The 26,654-nt window shown below is 46.0% G+C and overlaps 1 protein-coding gene and 1 long non-coding RNA gene across 2 annotated transcripts; both read right to left on the reverse strand.

Annotated features, from left to right (window-relative positions):
• Positions 1 to 1,369: 1,369 nt before the first annotated feature.
• LOC108445621 lies at positions 1,370 to 15,679 on the reverse strand. The gene is made up of 3 exons (XR_001860558.1): positions 15,413 to 15,679; positions 2,557 to 2,701; positions 1,370 to 1,534 (listed from the first exon to the last, which is right to left on the reverse strand). It is a non-coding gene; the product is annotated as an uncharacterized LOC108445621 (long non-coding RNA).
• An 8,804-nt stretch (positions 15,680 to 24,483) lies between these two features.
• Positions 24,484 to 26,648, reverse strand: CST3 (cystatin C). The gene is made up of 3 exons (XM_008630546.2): positions 26,492 to 26,648; positions 25,888 to 26,001; positions 24,484 to 24,890 (listed from the first exon to the last, which is right to left on the reverse strand). The coding sequence occupies exons 1-3, from the start codon at positions 26,564 to 26,566 to the stop codon at positions 24,813 to 24,815; spliced, it is 267 nt and encodes an 88-aa protein (XP_008628768.2). The 5' UTR covers positions 26,567 to 26,648; the 3' UTR covers positions 24,484 to 24,812.
• Between the last annotated feature and the right edge of the window lie 6 nt (positions 26,649 to 26,654).

Consider the following 26,654-nt stretch of genomic DNA (forward strand, 5'->3'; position numbering starts at 1 on the left):
TTCATTCAGATCCTATAGCACAGAATTGGCTGTGATTTTTAAGGAGAAAAAATCCAAACCAGGATTCCTTAATTTGTTATCTGGCGTCTCCTGTTTTTGCTCTCTGACCATGGTTCCCATGCTCTGTGGGACAGGTTAGGAACCAGAGCTGCTCCCCCACCTCCACCCTGCTCGAAACTTTCAAACCTCAAATCTGGTCTGCCTCTGACACCAGAGCTTCCCATACTTAGTTTTTCCTTTTTCTTCACGGATGTCTCACTTGCAAGCAAAGGCAGGTGTTTGCCTCTGCACAGCAGGTACCAGGATATATCCAGCCAGATTTGGGAAGGGAAAAAATGAGCCTGGTACACCCTGTGGGCCAAAGGGTGCAGCGAAACCCCTGAGGGCCCGCTGAAGCCCTGGCAGGAGCTCTGGTGGGCAGCACTTCTTCCCCCAGAAAACCAATTTGCAGTCCTAGGTCTCCCAAGCATTTTTTTTTTCTGTTTTTCTGGCAGCCATATCCTGTCTCTTCTCCCCATGCTGGCTACTTTTCTCCATAAAAATCAGTGCTAAAAGTAAAATGGGGAAATTATTTTAATAGCTTTTAAACACCTAAAAATCACTACACCCCAGAGGAACCCCTGGCAGAGTTTAGCTCCCTTCATCTGTTCTGACGTCCACTGAACACTTAATTCATGAGTTTCTATGGCACGGGGTGATCAAAAGCCAATGACATTATTATTCATTGCATTTGCACTTTGTCTGAAGCACTTGCAGGTGAGATGAAAATGCTTATTCAAATGCAGGCTCTAAAACACTGTTCACAAATCCATCTGGACACCAATTAAATTACATCATGAATCCAAGATGTAGCAACTTCTTTTATCTGGAGACAACCAGAACAATGCCTGGGTGAGGAATTCTGAAAGCACACAGCTTCTGGTTACAACTTGAGGCTTTCATTAAGGAAAGGTTTCACTTAGTCTTTCTTTAGTGTTTTTTTTCATCTTTTGCTGGAAGTCCTTGAATCATTCTTTCTCCTGGGTGATACTGACAGCTCTTTTTAGAACAAGATTGATGGCCCATTGTCAATAGCCATCATGCTCCTGTAAGAGAAGTGAGAGACATGAAATAATTCGGTTTTCAATAATTCAAGTGATGTTGCTAAATTTGGAAAACAGACACTGGGAGGAATAGGGACATGATGGAACCTTTTTGGGGGAAAATAATTCAGGACTTGTCACTGAGTTTTAATTTGATCAGGAGTGTCGTGGCATCAATAGACCAATAGATTTGTATTCCAAACACTGCTTTACTAGCAGTTTGAGTAATAATCACCTAATGAAAATAATCACCCAGAGAACACATAACACATAATTTGATACCTTTTTGGCCAGACTTTTAGGTATGTTTAGTCTTCTAGTTCACTTCTGTTGTTTCTGAGTCCTGAGTCCACCTTAGACTGTTGGGAGTAGAGCAGACATCAGCTCATGAACACATCCACAAGGTTCATCCCAGGACTGATTCCTCCCTGCGCAGAGAGGTGCTCCTGTACCTACGGGGCAATGGAAACAGACTTCATGCTGCAATTCCCTTCCCTGTCCATCAATAATATTTTACTTTCCAGCTGGTACCTGCTGAGTCCTGCGCTGCAGGGCCAAGTCCAGTATTTGAACAGACTACTGATAGATGTTTTAAAACCAGTGAAGGTATGAAATAAACTTTAACAGATGGGAAAAGACCAAAAAAAAAAAAAAATCCACTAGCATGTCTTTCTAGTTGAATTTAATAGCCTCTTAGCAAATGACATGGTCCCTCCTGGAGGTAATTACAAAATGTAATCAAGGCACCAAATGACCTCCTTGTGCAGCATTTATGTGTTACCACTCAGTAATGCTATTGCTTGGCTCTTCCCTGCTCATGCTCTCCAACACTCTTCTCCAAGGGAGGGCAGGACACCATACCTGGAGCAAGCTACAGCTAAGCACAAAGGACCAGAAAGGCAATCCATCTCTGTCTCAAAATCTCCCCAGATTGTGAACACCTAGAGAATCTCTTTCTGCACCTGAGAGATGAGTAATTTTTTATCACTGGTTGATCATAGAATCACAGAATGGCCTGGACTGGAAGGGACCTCAAAGATCATCACCATGGACAGGGACACCTTGCACTAGATCAGGTTGCTCACAGCTCCATCCACCCTGGTCTTAACCACTTCCAGGGATGAAGCATCTGTAAGTTATCTGGGCAATCTGTTCCAGTGGCTCACCACTCTCACAGTAAAGAATTTTCTTTGCTCTCCTTTATCCTGACACCTTGGAGCTCCCTATTGTTCTGTCAAATTCTGCTGAAGTGAGGCTCAGAGTTACAGGTCTGAGACATGAAGCTCTGCTTGTGCCAGTCCACAAAAACACCATCATGAGCTAATTCTTATTCCATAGGAAACCAACCTAAAAATCTACTCACTAAAACACTAGAGCTGAGTTCTGGGCTTGGAAGACAGAGCAACGCAAGCCTGGTGAGAGTTTTATTAAGATGACACACATCTGGCTGAGGTTCAGGTCTCCAAATGGATACCTTAGGAAAGGAACAGGTCTTCTCCTCCTGGGATGTCTTAGCACGGAGCAATCCAAACAGCATCCATATAATCGGAAGAAAGCTGCTCTCATCTACCACTGGGAGTCAAAGCAGGTGCCTGACAGCTTCTTATTACAGGTCACGCCTATATATGGGATTAAAAAAAAATGAAAAAAGAAAAAAAGAGAAAGATCAATAAAATAAATTTACTCTTCATGGTTCTCTGCTCTCATTCTGCTTTGATGATGGACGGAAGAATCAGCAGCAAAGTGACTGGAATTTCAAGTGGCAACATGAAAATTTAGCCAGCTGTCTCCTCTTCAGATCCCACTTTTCTCCCACCATTTTGTCTCCTCCTACCCCAGTTTTAGAAGTTTCCTTCCTAAGAGGGTACTTCCCAGGGGCTTGAGAGACCGTGGAAGGTCCCTTAGTCAACCCCCCGGGACAGTAACCCCCTTGCAAACCAGACTCCCTGTTCCCAAGCCACCCCCTGACAGCTCCAGAGAGTTTGGCTCTTGGAGAAGAGCACCTCTATGTTTCATAGCCCACAATTAACTTTTCTTCTTCCAAATTGCCTGAGCACTTTTTGAACCCAAACATGCACATGTTGGCTGTCACACCAAGCAGCGAGAGGAAAAAAAAAGGTGATTTTTGAGAAAATTGTGACCACCGTGTGGTGCCTGAGAGTGACTCTCAAGAACACCATCAGCACTTCCAGCCCCCAACAGATACAAGAATGAGTAGGCCACGATGCTTGCAGAGCACAACCATCCTCAACCCACCCCAAAGAAAGCTGCCAATTGGAAGCTGGGAGCACCCTGCTGGGAAGAAAGCCCAAATCTGTAGAAATCCTTTTTTTCATTCCATTTTTTGGAGTGAAAGTCTGAATTTAACTTTCATGACTCAGAAAGTTCTGAATTAATTTCTCGTTTAAGCTAATTGTTGACTTCTCCACAGATGTTAAAATGAAACTGCTCCGTAACGTGTGGCAGATTGAGCAGGATTAAAATACACCACCATGAAAATGAAGTTTTTCCTTCTCAGGCCAAAACAAAGGACATTTAAGGCCAGAAAGTGCAGCATGCATACACTGCATTGTTTTTAAAAAAAAAGGCAGATCCAAAATGATTCACAGCAATTTTTTTCCCCATTAAAAGTATAATCAAACCCATCATATTCTCATAAAAGAATTTGCTGTCAAGAAACATGGCAATTTCTGATGGCAAAATCTGCTGTCTGGAAGGTTTCCTATTTAGCCACAGATGGAATGCACTGTGAGATGCTGCATTCTGGAAGGGCTGACAGAAAATAACCTGGTTTCTGCTCCCTTCCTCCTGTACATACAGCCTGCTGATCTGTGCTTGACCTCCTTCAGGAACTGTGGGATCGTTTAGGAGAGAATTGCACAGATTCCCATGATGATTCTTTTTATTGATTTTGCCAACTAAGGAACTCAGCTATTCCTCCAGGAGCAGCAGAAGAGGTAGGTGATAACACAGTCAACACCAGTGAGCAGTTTTAGCAGGCACAACAACATCTAGGTTGCAGAGTCAGTATTTTGCAGGAGAGCTTGATGGAGTACGTCCTGCTTTTTTTTTCCTAGAATGTTCTCTGCTGAGAACTGAGGGGCAGAAGTGCTCCACTCTTCAGAGCACATGTAATTTCCCCTTGTGCTTGAACCCAAAATTTTATTCCCTACCTCCCAGTCTAATCTTCCTCCAGGTGCAAACACTGCGGGTGAATAATACAAGTGTGTGCTGGACCTTAAGGGACAATAATTAAGGGGAATTAAAGGATGCAATCTGAAATGCTAAACCTGCAGCCCCTGCTGATAAACATTGCCCCTAACTCATGTTGGTACAAAATACTACTAAACCAGTGGGATTTGCTGTAAAAATTGCCTTCTTGCAGTCAGGCATCCAATTTTTGTCCTTCCTTGATGGATATTCCCCAAATAGGTCTTTTTCTTTTTTGACAGAAGGAAAAATGGGAACATTCAGGACAGTTATCTCTGCATAGTTGAGCTATACAGATTTAATCAGCTCCCATCATCCAAGCAGCACAGCTTCTACCAAGGACCCAAATGGTGCCGACTGCAGCATTGTGCTTATTAAAGACCCTGATTTGGCCTTCATTAGGATTAGTGGGGAGACTGTCAAAGACACCTAAATAATTTAGCAGTACAGGTCATTAAGGATAAGAAATGTCCTTCTGGCAAACCCGAGGCACTGCTGAAAAATCCCACTGAAGATTGCGAGATTGCGCACTGTCCAGGGCAGTTCTGCTGTGTCCCATGAAGAAAATCTCTTTTAAAACTGTGCATTCCCAAAGGCTGTTCAGTCGTGCTGTTGAGTCACTTCTCCCTGACTGCCTGAATGAAGTATTCCCATTCTTTTTAACAGGCCGTCTGCTTTCACAACTGTGCACTGCTCCATTAACACAGTGATGCACACATAAATGCTAGGAATGGCCACAAATGCTGCCATTGGCCAGGAGACGTTTTCTGACTTACGAACATACAGCAGTGTTGAAATGAGTGCCATCCCATCATCAACCACTGGGAACCAGGGGATGATGAACACACTTTTCTGTGACTGTCCAGAGCACAGAGGGAAGAAGAAGGGTGCTTAAGGAGAGATTCCGAATCTTCTCCTCTTTCAGGGCTCCTAATTTAGAGGGAACAAGGCACCATCTTTTTGCTGTCAGAGTGATGGGGTTTCAGGCAGAGTAGCTGGGAAAAGAAATTTCCTGGCTGTAGGGAGCTGAGTGTCTCACAGAGCTGATTTTTCTGTGTTATTGGGTGCTGCTCTGACCCCTGTGGCTGTCCATATAGGGAGAGCTCCAGCAAGGATCAATCAGCTGCTTAGCTGAGCATAAAAGGGAACATTAGTGCGGCCTCAGGGATTTGTAGGAAAATTACCTGAGAAAATAAATGTTGCAAAGGAAGCATTTCTACCTGCTGCTAAAGTAACCCTGGCAGTAGAGAGAAGCTTTGCTTCATTCTGAAGCACCTGAATCTCTTCCAGGGTGCCTTGCAGCAGTAGTAGTAGATGGAAGGAGCGATCTGTGCCTAGCAGAATTATTTCCTTCCTGCCTGCTTTGGCAAGGCATAAATCTCTTCTCTATTACCTGGGCTACGTCTCCTCATTGAATCAGGGAGCCCTTCAATTCAGCAGCAACACTCATTTACTCTCCATTTCCATGTGCCCAGTGCACAGGAAGCAGAACAGCCAGGAGCTGCAGTGGCAGCCCCAGGTCAGGGTGAGCTGTCTCTATTGGCAGTTCCCACCTCCAGAGATCTGGGCTGCTAAAGGAGATGATTTTTATTCTCCTGTACCACCTTCCTGGATTAAGCTGAAGGGCTCCTTATCCATCAGGGCACAGCACCAAGTGGAAACCAGTCTGGTATCTCCACAAAGCACTGCGAGAAGAGGGAAAACTGTAATCACACCCTCCCCATCCCTCACCTTTCTCCCCTTCTCTCTGTCCTGTTCTCCAGCACTTCCACCTTCCTCAAGAAACCCTGCATAGTATCTCCAATGGTAAATCATTCCCCCAAGGGAAGATGGTGTCTCTGGCAGCAACAGTTTCTCTCCTCAGCCTGTCCTCAAGAGCCTGGAGAGATCCCTTGGCTTACGGCCTTTTCATTGTCAGGGGTAATCTCTCCCTCCCTATAGCCATGGGTCTGGGGGGTGATTCATTCTCTGGAGATTTGGTTCAGTCCAGCCCAACCAAAAGAGACAAAAAAATTCCCATGCTGGAATACTGCTAGGGAAGAAATCTGTTGGGATGATTTTTCAAATTTACCTGTGCAAATTTTGCTGATGCTGCCCAGAGGAAAGGTAGCAAGACGTGATCTTGTGAATTCCTGCCAGCCCTGCCCTTTGTGATTTACCTGCTGCTGGTACCCAGGGCCAATATTAATGGCCACCTGCGCAGCACTGATCTACCTGGTCATGAAAGGCACAGGAAGGTGGAAAAGGAGAGGAATGAAAAGCTGTGCTTAAATTTCCAGAGGGTCTTTCTTTGTCCTCCTCTGTAATTGTGGGCACTGAAGAGTTTGCCAGGAGGAGTCCTGTCAGGTATGTTCTTGACAGGTGGGAGTATGAACACTGGAAGGGATAATTTTCCTTTCAGCACCTGGACCTACTGGTTCTCCAGTGAATGTTAAGTTGCTGCCTAGGAAAGTTTTTTTAACTTATCTGAAAGATTTCAATGGAATACAACAGAGAAGCAAATCATCCTCTCCCTCCAACCTTTTCTTGTCTTTAGCATTTCCAAGTTTCAGTGCACTTCTTCCTCATACAGCTGTATTAGGTGTTTCAGTTACCTCCAGAGTGAAATATGCTCCTCTCTTTATAAAAACTTCTAGATTGTTTGAGTAATTTGTTCCAAAGGCTTAATGCAGTGAATGAGGTTTCGTTTCTTGTCCTCTTCCCCAGTGGTGTGCTGATCATCCTTTTCATAAACTTATTTCTTGGTTCAAATGAAGTGAAATGACATGGGAAATAAGCTGGGATCTCTACATCGTTCATAATTGATTTGATACAAATATTTGATCATTTGAGCAGATTGCAGAGTATTTCTCAATACTCACAAAGAAACTGATTTTTTTTTCCTTCAGAACTGCCCCTCTTGAGAGTCTTTATTCCTAAGGTTTCAGCAAATTGACACAAAACTTTCAGAATATAATTGAGCAGAGTGGGTTTTTTCATCTATTTTTTCATCTAGACTGTCAAGACTTGAATTTCTCATTAAATGGTTTAGGACTTTTGTCAAGATCCACTTTTCTGAAGAAATGTTATTTGTTTACTCTGTTCTGTTGAAGGGGTTTGTTGTTAGTTAGTGAGGAGAGAATTGCACTAATTAGGACTTCAAAATACATATTTTTTTGCCAGTGGTTTCCCATTAGAAATGATACAACAAGAGAGTCTGACTCATGAGGGAAATTAGATGTATTCTCCAAAGGACAGCTCCCATGTCACTGTCTGGCAGTTTCCCCAAATAATTGTATTTCCATATATCCTACAAAAATCAAATCAAGATTCTAATTTCACCAACATTCTCCATTTTTGGGCAATTTTCATTATGACAGTTTCCAATAGGAAAAGAAAACCCAAACAACACTTTCTGTGGGCAAGGCAAGCAGGAAATTTTTGACCAGCTTTGGGGCAGCATAGCTGGCATGCAAGAAAGTCATGTGAAACCTTCTTCAGACAGGCAGGAAATATTGTCAGCTCCCTGGACCTCCAGTTAGGTGGTCACCACCTTCCTGCTGTTTAAGTCAAAAGGAGATATTATACCTCTGGGAGAAAGTGGGCCCCTGTGGCCACATAAATTGTTCAACTTACAATGATCTATTGAGTAGGGTAATATGTGTGTTGTAAAAAGAACAACATGTGGAAATACATGTAACAATCTTGAAATTATCTCTTTTGCTGGGGATTTACTTTGAATGAAGGAAAGCTAAACATTTCTAGACACAATTAGCTACTGTGGATGTTACTCCAGGGTCTGGAGTGGCTGGAGGTTGTTGTGAAGCTACAAGAGACATTTCCTGCTCTGAAAACCTTTCAGGCAAACTGTGCATGGAACTCTGAATATTGTATGAAGTGTCATCATCGTGACATCATTAGAGATGAGAAATGTCAACACAGGGAGGTGATGTGACCAGGAGTACACCAAAATTCAGTGGCAAAATAGTGACCCTGGCCCAGAGACAAACACCATATCCGCCGTACCCACCAGGAGGCTGCTGAGGAGGCAGAGCCCCACTTCATCCTGGTCCATGGAAGCAACAGAAATGAGCTGAAATTATAGAAGCTAACTGGATTTAAGGAAAAATATTTTATTATAAGGATAGTGAAGCACTGGAATGGCTTGTCCAGAGAGCTGGTAAAATTTCTGTTCATGGAGAGCTTCAAGTCCCCTCAGGAGAAAGTGCACAGTACCCTGGTTTGAATTCATAATTGACCCATTCTGAAGTACACACCTCCAGAGGTCTCCACCAGTATGAATAATCCTCTGATCTTGTGCAGCATGTTAACCTCACCGCTCTCCTGGTTTTTCCCTCATTTTTTTTGTGTCTGTGCTCTTCTCTCTGCCTGTGCTTGGGTTCCTAGAGGGTGATCGATACAGGTCAAGAGCTGGACTGGCAGCTCTGTGCAGAAAGAGGAAGAAGAAGAAATATTTGCTTATTGTTACTGCAGCTGAAACCACATCAGAACACAGTTTCTCTCTCATTGATAATTTAAGAAGTAAAGAGGCTGCACCAGGGACACAAAACTGGTGAGCTGGTGAACAAGCTGCTGTCAAATGGATTTGTAGTATTGGTAATTATGGTTGTGACCGATGAGTTGAATAAACTCTTCTCATAAAATTGAGACAGCTTCTGCTAAGCACATCACAGGCATGTAATCATCTTCTGCACGGTCCAGGGTGTTACACCCTGCAGCAAAGGTGAGCTGTACACCACTGCTCAGAAAAAAGGCTTGACTTTCATGAAGCCAGGAAACCAGAAAAGAAGGAAGATAATGCTCAACAAAACCAGAGAGAAGAGGAGCTGGAGAACTTTCCCACACTGTGCACCTCTGCACCACAGCATAGAAGAGCTGACACCACCCACAGTGGCAAAACAGAGCCCCAAAGCCATGCTCCTGGTGCTCTCACAGGCAGGGAGGGCAGAGGACAAGCCACCTGAGGCTGGTAATATCACAGGGCACATAATGGCTTTAAACTGAAGCAGGGTCAACTTAGATTAGAAAGAATTTCTTATGACGAGAATGGTGAAACACTGGAACAGGTAGAGGTTGTAGGTGCCCTGTCCCTGGAAACATTCATGTTCAAGCTGGACAGGGCTCTGAGCAACCTGGTCTCAGTGAAGATGTCCCTGCTCACTGCAGGGGTGTTGGGATTGGTGGTCTTTAAAGGTGCCTTCCAATCCAAACTGTTCTATGACTCTATAATGAAGTCACTTTCTGAAAACTCTTCCCTTGATAAAAATCCTCTCTCTCAAGAGGATTTATCCCTTGCAAGAGGGAAATAGCACTGGGAAGGCGTCACCATCCCAAATTATCTTCAAACACCTTCAGTGATGCATGCTTCTGTAGCCAGCTCCTTCAGCACCGTCTGCTGCAAACACCCTCCTCACGTGCAGCTCAGTGCCTGGCTTCTGCTCCCTGATCCCTGCCACTTCCCTGGCCAGCACACACTGTGAATCCTGAAATTGAACAGATCGCTCACAACTGGCTTTCTGTGGAGTAGCCGTGCTTAAATTGGCCTTCCCTGAGCGTTCAGCCCAGCGTGCTGCTGGCTTTTGCAGGAAATGAGTCGAAACCAATTCCTGGGATGTTGAAATGAAATCCAGCTTTTGAACATTGGCAGGAAGAAATCAGGGGTGGCTGAGCTGCTCAGGAGCACCCTAGCACGCTTGAATCCATCCCCTGCAGTCCAGGGTTGGAGGGACCCACAGCTCCCTGGAGGGCAGGGAGATGGGGCAAAGTAGATCTGCATAACTGCAGCTTGGGCAATAACCATAATGGCACAGATCGGGGACGCTGATCCCCATCCACGGGGAATATCAAAACCACACCCCAACCCTTGGCACGTGGAGCTGCTAAGATTTCAACCTCCAGAGACGAGAAGCAGCACATTGTGTACAGCTGCTGTTTCGGTGCCACACACACGCTGGACAGTGTGAGGGTGGGTAATGCCGTGTGCGCGAAGGCAGGAACACGCCAGGAGCACGGTGCACAGCCAGCTGTGGGAGGTGAGTTTATGACTCAAAACCCTGGATAGCTCAGGCTATAAAACACCCAGGATTTGGGTGGGGTTTTTTTTAACTGAAGGTCCATTGTAGCGCTGCATTTCCTTACTGCTTTCCTTACTAAATTGTCCGCATTCCCACATTGCCCCGCCTTCCCTGCCCCTAATCCTGGCCATACCCTCGGGTTCTCCCTATTGGTTCCAGTACCCCAACTCCGCCCATGTACGGCCCCTGCCCCCTGACAAAATCCCTGGCTCCCTGACCGTATGGGCTGTGTGCCTTTGGGAACAGGCTCTTCATCATGCAAATAAATCTTCCTCTGAGGCCGCTGTGCTGGGACCCTTGTGCCTCCTTTGTTGTCACCGTGTTGCGGAGCCCAGCGAGCCGGGGCCGGAGCGCGGGGCAGCCCGAAAGGGCTGCGGGAGAGCGGAGCAGCCGCTGTCCCGGGAGCGGCCCCGCAGCGCTCTCCGGGAAGGCTCTGGCTTCCTAAACCAGCGCAGGAAGCTGAACCACCGCAACAGTCCATATCTAATATAAAATGGAAAAAGGCCTCTTTTACCTTTGCAGAACATGACTGCACAGCAAAGGGGCTCCTGCAAAAATGAGTTTGGTGCTGAAAAACAGAGATGAGCAGCTTTTTTGTCTGCCCCCATCTTTCCCTTTCTTCTCCAGCCTTGGGCCTTTCCTGATTAGCTCTGCAGGAGGAAAAGCTCACTTCTGAGCGTTATTGTTACTGCCCTATTTTCCCCAGTGGAAGGAGATCAAAATTCCCATTTATGGCTTGGGTTTTGGACTCTTCCTTATGGCAAGCTCAAGAGAAGTCACGTTGTTCTCTGCTTGTCAGGTAGGATGCACCACAGGGGCAGCTCTGAAAGTGAGCGGGGCAAAAAGCTGAAGCAGCACCCAGTTGGAAACATGGCACAGGGACAGAAACCACAGGGCTGGAGGGGGTTCCACAAGGGATGAGACATTAGCAAGAGGGGCAAGGGAAGGTGCAAGAGTGTGGAGCAGTCACTCAGCTGTGGGAGGAAAGCCAGAAGGAGCTCAGGGCTACATGGAGAGCTGCAAGAGCAGAACAACCCATGCCTTCCTTTAGCTGTGGAAGGTCCCCACCCACACAAACATCCCTGACCTGCCAGTGGGAGGCTGGATGATCCAATTTGCAGTGAGAATGTAATTCATTAGGAGCAGGAAGGAAAAAGGACACATCATAAATTTGATGGAAATAACACAGTATGGAAGGTACTGACATGAATCACAAATTGCAGGAAATTTGTTCAGTAGAACTGGGTAGCTCAGAGTGATTCAGATGTTTCATTTCACCTTTTCTTTATGCAAGTGCATCCATCCTTCTCTTTGAAAGGAGACTTTTATTTCATATTTTAAAGCGATAATAAAAAGAGCTAAATAACCTGAAAGTTATATGAACTATTTTATCAAGAGAAATCCAAGGGGTCCAAGGTATAATGAGCACTTGAATAACAGCATAAAGCACTTATTTTACCTCAGCAGCGACCCCAGCATACCAGGTTCCCCAGAGCAACATGGGCCAGAGCCCTGAAGGGCTCTGTCCTGCAGAAAATGTTCAGGTTTGTGCCGATGAAATGTGAGCATTAGTGCATGAAGCTTGCAGAAGTCCCTCAAAAGGATGAATGTTGCATGACAGCCAGAGGCAGAACAAAATCTCATTCCCCATTCATCAGTATGGGTCCATTTTCTATGAGCTAATGCTGGTTCAGGTAATAATTAAAGGAGGTGGGAGGGACAGAAAAGCTTCCTCTTCCTCCCCTTTACAAAGTGAAAAAGTTTCTGAGTTATGGGATGCCTGCTTTAACAGAAGTGGCACCTTAGGCTTGTGATCATCCCTACACACTTTTTATTTTGAAATCTAATTAAGCAGGAAACTTTTATCATTACTAATCATTTATTTGCAATTAATACGATGAAGATGTTTTTCACTTCAGTGTCTCACTTCAGAACAAAAAGGAATTGCAAACCATCCACCTTCCTCTTGGAGCTCTTGGAAAAAATGCCCCTAGGCCTGAGAGGAGCAATGCTTTCAAACCCATCTCAGCTGACACCCTGACACCTTCTGCTTTGAGCAGAATTAAAAACACCATTGTCCAAAGGCCAAATCTTTTTATTAAGATGAGAATTAAATAATGTGAAATCAATACAGCACTGTCAAACTTCTGCCTCCAAGAAGATTTCTGCTAGGTCCAGCCTACAGCTGGCTGGGGGTTCGCTCTTCAAACACATCTGCACTTAACACCTGCATATGGCATTACTCAACTTCCTTCCTGAACAACATGGGAGGAACACCTACGTTTTCCCCAAGGCAGTGATTCATGATCCCATCTCTCCTGCTGCAGCTGCTCAGGAGTGACATGGAGCCAAAAAGGAGCAGAGAGGGAAGAGCAAGAGGTAGAAAGGTTGTGAATTCCTGTTGGATTGTGTTTTCCAGCAGTCCTGACTGAAAAGTAATTTCTGTCCACAAATTGGAAGCGCAGTTGTGCTGAGAAGGATGTGTTCAGAAAGAAAAGCCAATGTCAGAGAGCTTGAACCACACTGCCATTTTTCAACAACTTCTTCATCTGATAGTCTCCAGAATCAATCAGAAAAAAACATTTCAACTCCAGCTTTCCTCTGTAAGAGGAAAAGTCTGTAAGATTTCTGCCAACTGTCAGCATGTCTGGCTTATCCAGGAGAAGCAGAAAAACTTCTAAGCAAAAAGATCAAGTGATCCAATTCCCTGAACATTTAACTCCTCAGGCTGGGATGCTGAGGGTTTATTTATCCTGGGGTGGAGCAGCCAATTAAATATCTGAAGCTTCTGCAGCCTGTCAGGGAGGTTACCAGCCTCAGTTACCAGCATTTGTAGCCAACAAAAGGAATGAAAAATGCACTCTTTGAAAAGCAAGGCTGAAGATGATAGGTAGGGAGTAAGCCAGAAGGATGCAGGCAGGAAACAGCAGCAACCTGCCCTCTCTGCCTATCTGCACGGGGCTGAAAAAAAATGGGGATGGAGTGACACTGGCTCTGCTGGAAGGGGATTGCCAGCCCCTCGAGCAGCAGTGGGCGTGGCAGGAGATGACAGCTCATGGCTTGCCCTGATTTTCACTCCTGCTTTCAGCCCCAGTGTAGCCAGGCCCTTTACTGCGCTGCCACCTCAAGCCCTGAGCCCGCAGCTGCCAGCCCCTGGCTGACACTCAGCCATGCAGCAGAAAGCAGATCTGGATCCCTGGCCAAGGTCTTGCACCACCTGAGAGATCCAGCCTGGTGTTACCCCTCGCATGGCTCTGCCCCAGAACATTTGCATGGATGCATTTTGCATACATCTTCTGTGGGTGCCGAGGGGATGGAGCCAGGCTCTACTTGGTGATGCTGAGCAACAGGATGAGAGGCAACAGGCAGAGACTGGAACGCAGGAAGTTCCACCTGAACATGAGGAAGAACAGGTTGCCCAGAGAGGTCGTGGAGTCTCCCTCACTGAAATATTCAAAAAATATTCAAGAAATGTCTGGACGCAATCCTGTGCAATGTGTTAGAGGATGAACCTGCTCAAGCAGGGAGGTTGGACCAGATGATCCTCTGTGATCTCTTTCAACCTGTCCCATTCCGTGATTCTATTTGTCTGCCCCTCTAAGACACATCTGGGTGTTGCTTTATTGTCCTTACAGCCCCTCCAACAGCATCTCTTGACTGGAAGAACCTCCTGAAAACGGTACTAGCATCCAAACCAGATCAGGAGGAAGGTGAATCCTCACTGGCTCTTGTTGCTTCCTCCAAACCTCCTTAGAGCAAGTTTTCAAAAGCGCAGAAGAGATAATTAATTGCACATTCTCATGTGCACAGCAGATGCTGGTAATTTGTTCAGTGTAAAACTTTTAAATAAAACAAAACTGCAACACCAAAAAAAAAAAAAAAAAAGAAAAAAAAAATTCCTGCATTTCTTTATGGAAAATAAGGGTCCTGCCCTGCATGAAATTATTATTTTCCAGTAAGGGGAATGAATAAAGCCTATCCTAAATCATTTTTTAACTCACTGAGAATTGAGAAAGCATCTCAGCAATTTATAGTCAGATATTCATTGGAAATTGCTGAGGCATCAGCAGCACTACCTAACAAAACCAATCCTAAAGTTTCATGGAAGTACGGAGGTGGAAAGATACCGATACTGTATAGCACAATTAATTTCTCCAAGTAGTACAATGACTCCTGTTTCGTAAGGGTCAGATTGAGAGAGTTAGGAAATGTTCTTCTGCAAAACCTGAAAATTGTTTGCATTACTGTAATGAGGCAGTTTATTCTGCAGTCCCCAGAACAAATTAAAAGTTACATATTGACAAAATTGCCCCAACAAATAAGAGCTCAGCTCCTGTGTAACTGCAGCATTGAGTATTTATTTCTACCAGCAGGTCCCAAATGAGTTTGGGATTATTATTTTGGGCAAGGGAGGAGCACCTCATTATTACAGAATCATAGAACGGGGTTTTGGGTTGGTTTAGGGCCATCTAGTCCAACCCCCTGCAATAAGCAGAGACATTTCCAACTAGACCAGGTTGCTCAGAGCCCCATCCAGCCTGACTTTGAATTACTATCACCATTTTACAGGCTAGGGAAACTGAGGTACAGAAAGATGAAGGAACTTGCCCAAGATCACCCAAAAGGCCAGTAGCAGAGGCAGAAAATAAGTCTGTTAGGATCCAGTCCTGGTTTCTGGGACACTCTGTCCCCTCTGGGAAGCAGTTTGGCTCCCTGTTGCCTCCACCAAGGCTCTCTGCCAAGCTGAGAACACCCACAGGCCAACCTTGCCAAGGTATAAATCTCAGCACCAGCAAAGGACCTCCCAAAAGCCAGCAGTGGACCACCTGCAGCAGGGGGATTCATGGAGCTGTGTGCTTGCCTTCTGGGTGAATGTGGAGAAGTTGGACATGGGTGTCCAGAATTTCATCCTGAAGGTCCCAAATGCAGAACACCCTCTAGGGACTCAGGGGAGCAGTGGCAGTCACACAACAGCCTGAAGCCTGCAACAGGAGAACCACAGCATCCACTATCACATCCTTGGAAGAGTCAGAGATTGATGCAGACCTCCTTGTACTACTGGGAATCTGCTCGTAGGTCCTCTTGTGCCATCCATTCTCCAGGCTGAGCCTCTCAGGGTGTCTTGGGGTCACTTTATGATGTGTATCCCATATCGCTGTTCTATGCCCAGAAATTAATTTTGTGCCTTCCTGTGCCTTTAAACTGAGCCTGAGAGGGGGGAGAGAAGAAACCGAGCAAACACTTCGAAGCAGTTTGCAGTTTGTTTTCATGTTTTCAAGGACACGGAGATAGAGACAGCTCTGTGTTCAGCTGTGGCAAGAGGAGGGGAGGAAGCACCCAGCTTGCTTTCTTTCCAGCCAGCTTTTGGCCAGTTTTCAGCTCCTTTTCCTTCGGAGAGCTGAACTTTGTTTTCCTGGGACTCCAATTTTTCCCTTCTTCTCTGCTGGACGGTTTCAACATCAGAATACATTGGGAGGACTTTCCACCGAGGCCTTGGCCCTGGAGGTGGGCCTACCACCCTGTCCCAGCTCCAAGGAAGGGGAGAGAGAGAGATCTATGGAAGGACTCTGAAATTTTCCCAGGTTTCTCTCAGCAAATCGAGAGGTTTTATTATTTATCATTATTTTCCTTTTCCTGTGTGTTTGTTAAATAAATAGTTTTTATCTCTTTCACTTTCCTTTGAGGAAAATTTATTTTTTCCCGAACCTGGTGGGGGAGGGGTGGTTGTAACCTGCCTTCTCTCAGAGGATGTATTTCCAAATTTGGGGACAATATTTACCAGCACACAGGGGAATGCTCCAGCCCAATCACCTCTCCCGTTTGCAAGGCCTGGGGCACTTCAGAAACATGGAGAAGACACAATTCTTCCCCAGCACAAAAGGGGCGAGCCAGGATTTGTCCTGGCCCACGAACACCTCTGTGCATGCAATCCATTTTCTCCTGATCCATCCACCACCCTGCCATCCCAGTTACTATGCAGCAGCCAGATCAGTGTGGAGCACGTTTCCCTCGAGGATCAGTAATTCATCTTTCCTTGGCAGCCTCTCAGCTCCTGCAAAAACACTTTGTTCAGGCCTGCAGGGCTGAGAGTTTGAAGAAATGTTACTTCAGCTCTAGCACAGCCCAGTAAATGAGATTTGTGCCAATGCTGGTAAAAGGCCACGAGCTTTCTACTGCCCTGACAAGGCAAGAACTCAGGGCATGCTAATACAGGAGGAAATGCACTAATAATAACACATTTTGTGACATTTGGGTAATTGGTTTTATGAAGGACTATAAATAAATTCAGGCAACAGTTTCTGCATCCTTGCAGAAGTGGTAGCAGTCAATCAGGGAGAAAAAGTGGCACTGCCACCCCTGCTCTAACCACCACCAAATCTGTGTAAACATGCCCAGAACCTCCTTTTCCATCCCTCACAGCCTGAGATGTTCCTCCAAATAATGTGTTATTTTGATACACAAATGGCTTCTGCCTTGGGAGCTAAGAAGCAGCTTAGGAGAACCAAGGAACCAGACACCACCCTTAGACATCTTTCAAAAGATGTTAGGTTAGGTTTTGGTGCAGTCTGAAGGTCTTACCCACATTTTATGGTACTCCATAATAATAAAAATTGAGTATACCAGCAAAACTGACCTATAAAAATAACCCTAAACTCATTAAAAGTAAGACATGATAAAAGTCAAGTTACTCCTGAGATGAACTAAAATTAGTGAAGTAAGTGTTCTCTCAGATCTGAAAATCCTCAAAAAATGGTAGCTGGTACACAAATCCAGAGAAAAAGGACAAAAACTTCACACCTGAATGTGAAAAAAACACTTTTCCTCTGCTCTGGCAATGGCCTCAGAGCACATTTAGCTCTGACCAAGGGTTGAGCCATTCTGTGGTAAGCACAGAAACCAAAAGGTTTCCTTCAATCTCACTGTTACTTTCTCCTTCAATTGAAGAGTAGAAAAAAAATAATCATGAGTCTGTCTGCTCTTACTGAAGATTTCTTTCCAAACCCGGTAACTGAGGACTGAGATGGTGACAAGACAAGCATCACTATAAACCTTCTGCTGTTCAGTAGCTGTTCAGCAGCTCTTTAGCAGCTGTTTTGCCTCCAGATAAGTAAGAGATTTACCCTTCCACCACCCCAAGCAAGTATTGAAGAGAGGCAATTTTGTGCAGAGCTCTCTGGGGACTCCAAAAAGAAAAACAGCTTTCTGAACAGTCCACAGGAAGGCTTGGAGGGGACATCCTGGCTCCCCCCAACACCACCATCAGAACACCACAGCTGGCACTGGATCATGCTATCAAGACCTCCCATCCTTTACTCAACACCTTGTCTTCACTCACATGCACCTCATTAAACTCTGGCTGTTAGCAGAAAACAAGAAATTTAGCCATGCCTAACCAGGGCACAGGCAGTACCATCCCCAGCCAAGCACTCCCAATTAACATTTGCACCTTCACAACCTTTACCATTTGATAGGAGACAATTTGCAGTTTTCCCAGTCTTACCTCAGAGTGGGGACTTTCACCCTCACAGGGAATAAATGAGCCCTTAATTGATGGCACAACATCCCAAGAGTGAGCAAGCAAGCAAAAAAAAAAACACCCTGATTTTCATTTCTTCTGCACAATGATCCCAATTATGCCATATATCACAACATTTGCATTGCCACAACACAGCCTTTTATATCTGCTTGAGTTGCCAGCTATTTAATCTCAGCCTACCTTTAAAAAAAGGCTTGTAGAAAATGAGATGCTTGCTTTATGCTGATGCAGTTAAGAGAGCTAATTTCAATTCCAAAGCAAACAAGATTTATGCAAGTCAATAGACTGAGGTGTCCAGGAGCCAGCTAGAAAAAGGCTCTTGTTCTGTTTTAATAATCCATGGGACAGTCCCAGGAATTTACATAAATTGAATCCTCCAGATCTCATTTCATTTTGGGCAGTAACTTCCTTGGGTTTGGAGGACATTTACCACTGAGCTCAGAAGTGCACATACAACTTTTGCTTGCTTTGCATGTGGCCCTGAAACATATTTGGGGCAGCATAAAGACAGTTTCCCACTTGGTGCTTGTTTACCAGGATTAAATGCCACTGGGATGGAAAGAGGGCAGTTTCAGTGTCTGCAGAGCCAGTGGTTTACCTGCCCATTGCAGGGTGTGTTCAGGAGCTCCAATGTTTACAAACAAGGCATGCGTCGGCCGCTGTTTTTGGGAAGGCCATGCAAAGTTCTACAAAGGCACAACAGGCTGCATTTCAGTTAGACCAGAGATCTGAAGAGTCACTAAATTAATCTGTCATTAACATATTATAACATCCAGTTCCTGCTTCTTTTCTCATGGCAGCGTACTAAAAAACAGCTGATTATTTCACCAACAGAAGTTAATATTTTCCTATCTGATCCTGGTTGTCCTGAAGAGCTAAATGTAAGGAGATATCTTCAGTGTAAGGTTTTCAGCAGAGCTCAGGAAAGTTCCTAGCCCTTCCCTGCACACATTTATGTTGATAGCTGTATAAAATTTGTAGCAGCCACAAATACAATTTGTCAGTCTCTGGGTTAGAGTGCCTCTCCAGGCACCTGCCAGGTACAAGGGTAGTGGAGGTTCAGTGGTCAAGGATGCTCATATTTCAGTATCCCAATTCCCACACTTGCTTACACAGCCTCAGGATTTCTGCTTGCAGGGACAAGACCGACAGAAGCTCTGCAGCTCTTCATCACATCTGAGCTATTGAGAAAAACACATTTTCTATTACAAAGCGAATAGAAATCCCATAGCAACAAAAGCAATTTTTATCATGCTCTCAGAGAACATTGTAAACACTCCTCCACCTAGGGGCAGATATGTTTGGGTTTGCTCGTTGCACTTACACAAACAACTCTCTTCAGAAGCAGGACAAGAAGATGGGGTAAAATTAGAGTAACTTCCTTCAGTTTGCAGAACACCTGGACACAACTGAGAGGTGTCTGTTGGCAATGGAAATACCCAGGCAAAGAGCTGCAAAAATGGGTGCTGATCCTTCAAGAGAGCATCTGTATGGGACATCCAGGATTCCGAGGGGATAATTGATGTAGTCCCCTCAGTCGCCCTGACTGAGCACAGGACACTGATCAGTCCCCTCCAGTGTCCTTCTGGCCAGGTGATCAAAGCAGGCTCCATGCAGGCTGGATCAGACCTTCCTCCAGCAGACACCTAGGACTAGACGGACGATTACCTGCTGGGATAAGGAACAGGGCTGCGGCAGATGCTTGGCGCTGCCTTCCTTTTGCTGAGGGTAAGAAACCGGCCTGTCTGCCATTCCTGTGCATCTCCTGTGAGATGCTGACCCCCTGTGGAAAGAGTTTAGGTTACATGTATGAGGCTCCAAGAGTTGGGAAAGGAAGGCTTGACCTAGTCCCAGGTATCTGGGGGAGCCAGGGACCACTTTTCCGTGCTGGAAATTCATCCAGTACTGTCACTTACCCTGCTCCTCCCATGTGCAGCAGCAGTGCTTTCTTCTCTCTTCCAGTGCTGGGAGGCACAAGTGTGACAGTCAGACATCTGTGTTTCAGGAGGGCTTGTGAAACAGCATCTTTCACCAGATAACACAAATGCCCCAGTAAAATGCAGACAGTGATGATTAAGCTCAGGGAAGAGCAGCCCAGAGGGACATCTGGTCACATCTGCAGCTTCAGTGCTGGTTTCAGATGCTATCACACAGCATGTTCCCCAGTGGTAGGGGTTCCCTCAATATTCTCTATAAAAATAAAATTTTAGGAGGTAAAACTAAAGATATAAACCTTGCTTGCCTGTGTCAGTATTTCTGACCAAGGCCCAGTCTATGTTTCTCTGCAGCAGGCATCTGGAACGTGACCAAAACATGTCAGTCTGGGGCCAATGGTTAATTTCTCACTCACTGCTCACTCTCATTATTTCCCGATCGAACTGGCTCTGTTGATAGATGGAGGATGCTCAGTGGAGCATCTGAAAAACCTGTCAGGCATTTTTCCTCCCACCTTTCCCCCTATCATCAGCTGAACAGCTCTGCAGTTAATACTGAGCTGACATTCTTTGTGACCCAGTGAAAAATTTGGTTTCCAGCAGCCACATCTCTTCCCTGGTGAATCCAACCATGGCAGACTCATGCCTGTGCTCTTCTCCTCTAATATCTGAATTCCTTGCTTTCCTAGAACAACCATCTGCAAGAAGCATTTCCTACATTTGGAAAGTAGTTTACAAGAGCACAGAGCAAATAAGCTTCTTGCCAGTTCTTCAATTTCCTATCAAACTGAGATCCCAGATAGTTTTGTTCATGCAAGCAGTTGGGCAAAAAGCGTGTCAGAGCTGTAGAAACATCATGTTTCATTATTCTCTCAACATCTCACAGAAGAAATAATTTTCACCGAACCATCTGGGGTGTGCAGCAGACACTGAAAATGTCAGATTAAATAGGAAAAACATTTCCATCTATGTTATCTGGCTAACACAGAAAGCAGTGAAAAGACCTGCCGTTCAGCAAGGAAAAGGGAAAAGTAGGTAATTAAAAATCTGTAGTCATCTTAACCAGTCCCATGGGTTTTACCAAGGGAAGGTCAGTGCAATTAGCCAACCTACCCAGCCAAGCCATGCTCAGAGGCCCCAAACTAATTTCATTTTATAGGTTATGGCTTATCTTGAGAGAAGCCTGTTCCTGAAGAGTTCCCACATATCCCTTCTGGAACCAGCTCTGTGACCCCCAAGCTCACCAAATTGTGTTTCTGCACAGATGGAGCCTGGTACATCCAATTTCACCCAGGTGAGCTGCAACATGGTATGTGAAGAGCATCTGTCCCACTGGCTCTGGTGCCCCTTCTCCTCTGAACATGCTGAGAACTGTATGGCTGCATTTGTGAACCACAGTCACCCTTAATGCCCAGCCAATCTTCTCTCCAGCCTCCTCCTGCTTTTAGCCAGTTCTAGCACTTGGAGATGGTAATTTTCCTCCAGGGATGCCAGGGCTTCCCTCCTTGGCCCCACAAGAAGGGAAAAAAACCACACAACTCACCTGTAGAAGATGAAGAGACTTCACCTAAGACAACAGAGAGGGACATGCTTAGGGTAAGCATCACTGTTTCACTGAAACAACTTTTCTCTTGCTAACTTTTATACTCAAGACACAGAATCCATTCCCTGACCTGGACTGAGTCCCAGTTTCTTCTACAGCTGGGTGCTGGAAAGTGTTGGAGTTGGCAGGGCACAAGGTATGACGTTTCTCAGCCTGTGGGGAAGAGAGGACAGTGCCTCCCAGCAAGGCATAGTACAGTGAGGGCATCATGAGTCACTGGGGGTTTTTCTCCAGCTGGAAACAAGGAAACGTTTTCCAGTCGTCAGCCCTATGCTCACACACCCCCACATCTGCCTCCAGAAAGCTTAAAAATAGTGTCCAGCACACACCCCAAGACTCATCCATCAGCTTATCACGGGGACGAGCAGCTGAACTTCTCTTCTTCCCTGCTGCAAAATCCTACCTACCAGCAGGAGCCCATCAGCTCCCAGAGGTTGGGCAATGCCACATGAGTGAGTGATGACACAGAAGAGAGGCTTTAGCATGTGTCACCTCAAGCCCTGGGTCCTGCCCCAGGTCTGCTGTCCCAGTGAGCTGTGGCCCATGCCAGAGGGTCAGCAGGGAAGCACTCATAAGGGATTTGTGAAGCCTGCAGGTCCTCTTCAACCCTTCCTTGCCCAGCTGGGACTATGCTGCCCAGAGAGGAGAAACAGGCACCTGCCCTCCCACCTTCTCACCTGCAGGCCACCACCAAAGCTGGGTGAAATGAGTCACGGAAAGGCTCAGCACAGCCAGCACTAGGACACTTTCCTGCTTAACCCTGCAGAAATGATCTCCAGGTGACCATTGCATCCCACAAAGAAAGGGACATGAAGTCTTCCCTCTCCCATGCCAAGAGATAAAACACCAAGATTCAAAACTGGATGTGTGTTTGATGGGTAAATTTGACCTTCTGAGGGATCCACACTAGGGATTCTAAGGCATTGCATGTTAACAATGAATACAACCAGCCAAGCATCTTTAGACACTCACTGAGAGGTCTCAATGTCTTAGGCTAAGGAATATTGTGTACACTGAGCCCATGCACATCAGGAACAGCTCTGAGTGGCCTAGACCGAGGGCTGCAGGGTGACCCAAATCCTCACATGGTCATTTCCTTCCATAATTGCAGGAAATTGCAATTTCAGCTGTGTGTACAGGGAGGTGTCCATACCTGGCAGGAGTGCTGATACAGCTTCAAGAATCTCAGAAAAACCCTGCAGGGCCACAACCCAGGGAGCAGCATGAGCAGGGAATGATGACCCAGGAGCTGGGAGCCACAAGTCCATGTGAGCACAGGCCTGCAAGTGCAGGCAGTGCTAAGGAGAGCTACACTCCTCACATGGTTGGCCCTAAACCTATCCCTGAGAACCAGAGCCAAGAAAAAGCTTTGGGTTCATGTAGCAGCAGCAAAGCTCTAACCCCACTAAGTTTCAGGAAGAATGGCCCCAGAATTGATCCATCAGATGCAAGCAAAGCAAAACAAGAGATTACATGAAACAAGCACATCCCTGTTCACATCTGACACTGACATTTGAAAAAGTCAGGCAGAGAACGCAGCTAACAAATGAGGGCTCAGTGCTCAGCTGGCCCCATCACTGCCAGCCAGCCAAGCAAAAAGACCTGAGGAGCAAAATGCTCTTGGCAGGGGAACTTCCACTAATGCTCTTAGCCTGTTGCAAATGCAAAGTAACACAGCCCACAGTGGAAGGTGTTTAAATTAGGTCAGGCCTTTTTGGCACTTCTCCAGGTGCAGAGCACACAGGGATAATCACCAAGGCTGACACTCAGCAGCTTGTGAGCGTGGAGTAATCTGTGCCATTCATTCATGCCCTTAGTCACTGGCATTTCAACAGGAAAATGCAAGACCTTTGGATTCAGGAGCTCCTAACACTCAAACTCTCATCTTCTCTGGCACAGCCATTCTTTTTCCCACGTGCTGTTCTGAGCTGATAGTTAATAAATAGAACAGAGTGCTGGAAATTACTCATTATGTCTATCTGTACCTTCATTTCTTGCCTAGACTCTTTTCTAAGGAGACCAATGCAATAACCTGTCCTCAAGCCAAGAGGATAACAGAGGCAAACTCACCTAAAGCATGAGGGAACCCCTTCACCACTGCCTTGTGCTTGTACAGGTGGAAGCCAGGTAATAAGCATGTATGAACTGAGGACTTAGAGAAGGACAAGTGAGGACACCTGAGCAGCTTGACCCAGGACTTCCAGGGCCAGCAGATGGAAACATGCAGAGTCACTGACCTGACTGGCAAGAAAAAACAGGCCACCTATATGCAGAGCACTGAGAATGGGGTGACGAGGAGGGAAAACAAGGATTTATTCCTGTTGGATCTGAACACAACCCAGATGCAGATCTCTGGGGTCAGGCAACCAGCTCATCCTCCCAACAACATGAATCAAGATGTTACCTAATGTTCACTGCAAGCTTGGCAAACCCTGGCAATGATGGGAAGTTGCATTTCCCTTGGGAAGAAGAGGAACCCACGTAAGATGCACTCCCCAGGAGCTGGACTCCCTGTATGCGTGGGTGAGATTTACACCAAAAGGCTTACTTCAAAGTACAGAAAAGCCAAGACACAAGATAAAGCATGAAATGTACTACCAGGACTGTAAAAAAACAAGAAGCACCCCCACTGCTCACCTCAGCACCTTCACCCACTCCCAAGATTCTCTGTTGACCTGGCACCTTTCCCCTACTACTTGAAAACGTAATTTTTTCAAGGGGATCCTCCTCCTTCCTTACAGCCTTACAACAAAACAGCACAGCAGCCAGAACCCAAAACCATTACAGTCTCAGGACCAGCTAATCTTCCCAAGATCAAAAGTTTTCCAAAGCAGAGTTCCTTCAGTGAAAACAGCTAAGGCTTCCATCTCTTACTCAAAACCTGAGGCCAGCTTAAGGAAGAAGGAAGCATGGTTTGTTTCCTATGGGATCAGAGCCACATATTCCTTCTCATCCCATTCTTTGGGCAGGATAGCATAGGTGACAAATAAAAGCAAGCCCTCCCTCCAAGACAGCAGACAATCAAAGAAAACCACACATCATGGCAATTATTAATTAAGTTTTTATGTTTACAGTAGTCATTTAACGTGGATACCAAGGGGTTTTAATAAGAATTCTGATGTTGGAGTGAATTCATTGGGAAAGCTGTAAGAAGACCAAAACAGCTGCTCTAAAATAGTAATTCCAAAGAAGAAAAAGTTGAGATCATACTGTGCTTTAAAAGTGAAGTTACATGGTTTAATTTGCATAGCACAAGCATATGTCAGTAGCCAAGTTACAGGCGTTGATAAAGCCCGTCTCAATTTGTGTTATTGCCTCTTTCTTTTAAATCTGAAGAACTGGTTGCTGGTCTCTGCTGGAATCTAGGTAGGCTTACTGGCACTTGCTCTCCAGCAGCTCCACTTGGTTTCGCCAAGGAACATTCAACACTACGAAGTTGCAAATGGTGTGCTAAGAGAGAAAAAAAAAAAGTAGTTATCAGAATAAGAGCATGAAACAGTGTTATTTACCACTGTTCTACACTCCTGTGGCTCTCTAGATGTGCCCTCTCCAGACAAGTATTCTGGAGCAGCACTACAGGGCTCAGGGCGAGTCACATCTCTTAAATAAACCCTAAGAAATAATCTGATCCTCAGCAGTGCTGAGTGCTCAGCTTTATCTCCTTTATCCATTCACAGAGGAAAGCTTTCAGCACAGACAATACTCAAACATAAGCCCACAGGCACAGCTAAGCCACATGCACCTGTGTCAAATCATTGCAGTTGCTAGAGTGGTACAGACCAGCTTCGTGTTTCTCTTATGTGCAGCTAGACCTTACACACGTGCAGGTAAGGGCACATACAGCCCATCACTGCCATCAGCAGAAGGAATGAAGCACTATGGAAAAACCAAGGCCAGACGAACTTGGTGTTCCCACCCAAAAAGCTCAATTACTCATTACAAAATGCCTGTGTAATAGCTTGGTGGGCACAGAGAGATAGGGTGATCTGCTTCCTTTGGGCAGTGCTTTGCCCAAAGCTCTATTCACAGCAATACAAGTCCCACAGGAAAGCATGCCAAGCATGTTTACATCACCAAGGGAAAGAAGAGATGAGAATTTTATGGAGACTGAGGACCCTGGACTGAGAGCCAGGAGGCTTGGCAGAGTTTCCTCCACATAGCCTTCTGATCCAGACCATGACTACTTCTTAAAAGGACTGAGACACATGCAGTGCTCCAGCCTGAGCTCCACTTACAAAGCAGCCAAAAGGCCCTGCCTTCTCTGACAACTGGCAAGACAAGTTCTGCAAGGGCAGAAATTGCTCTGCCTTGTCAAGGATAAAGGCATAAAGTCTCTGATGTCGGCTGAGGCAGACAGGGGACACGGACCACAGCCAGCTGTATTAAGCCAGCCAGTGGGATGGGGGTGGAAACTGAAGCAGTCAGCAGGCTGTACCCCGGAGCTTACCTTGGCCATCTGGGGCGCCTCATGGAAAGCACAGTGCTGGATATCAGTTGCTGGCTTTGTGCAGGTTGTCCGGGCAATCTCCACTTCCATTATGTACTTGACTCCAGCCACGATCTGCAACAAGACAAGTCAGCAGAGGCAACTTTACTCACAGCACACGGAGAAGGGCTCTCTGCCGAGACAAGCCTGGCAGAGAGGCAGGCAGTGTTCCTGTTACATGATAGAAAACAGACTCGGAAAGTACAGAGGGAATCGTATGTGGCAACCTCCACCAAAGAGGCACTTGGCATCCTCTCAGAAACAGGAAACAAAATCCAAGTAAACACGTCCCTCAAAGCAGCTTCCTTAGCAATAAACAAAGACACGTGCTAACTCATGAGCAGCACAGGGAAGCCACTGGCTACTTCCACAGCGCGCAGCACTCAAGGTCACTCAGACTGAGAGAAGCCAAGATATGAAAAAAGACTTTTAATCCCCTTCTGTGGGGAAAAAACGACAGCTTGAAGAGGCCCTCAGACTCGCCGTGTGCCCTTTCTCCAAAGGAATCCGGCCGGCCTCATTCCCAGCCCCGCGAACAGAGAGGGCCGCCCCCCGGATCGCTCACCTGCCTCTTGGCGCTGATGATGCGCACCACCCGGCTGGTGTACATGTCGTTGCTGGCCCTGTTGTACGCCGTCATGGCGAACTGCAGAGCCCGCTCCAGCCCCTCATCGTTCTCGGGGTCGTCGATGGTCTGCGGGGCGCCCCCCAGCCGCGGGCGGCGCCCC

The sequence above is a fragment of the Corvus brachyrhynchos genome, unplaced genomic scaffold, assembly GCF_000691975.1.
Source record: "Corvus brachyrhynchos isolate BGI_N302 unplaced genomic scaffold, ASM69197v1 scaffold101, whole genome shotgun sequence".
Taxonomy (NCBI): domain Eukaryota; kingdom Metazoa; phylum Chordata; class Aves; order Passeriformes; family Corvidae; genus Corvus; species Corvus brachyrhynchos.

Excerpts from the sequence above, each read along its gene's own strand:
- CST3 (XM_008630546.2), bottom strand. The coding sequence starts at position 26,566 with ATGACGGCGTACAACAGGGCCAGCAACGACATGTACACCAGCCGGGTG. Across the intron at positions 26,002-26,491 it reads TCATCAGCGCCAAGAGGCAG|ATCGTGGCTGGAGTCAAGTA; the intron begins GTGAGCGATCCG and ends GTCTTGTTGCAG. Across the intron at positions 24,891-25,887 it reads AGGCGCCCCAGATGGCCAAG|CACACCATTTGCAACTTCGT; the intron begins GTAAGCTCCGGG and ends TTTCTCTCTTAG.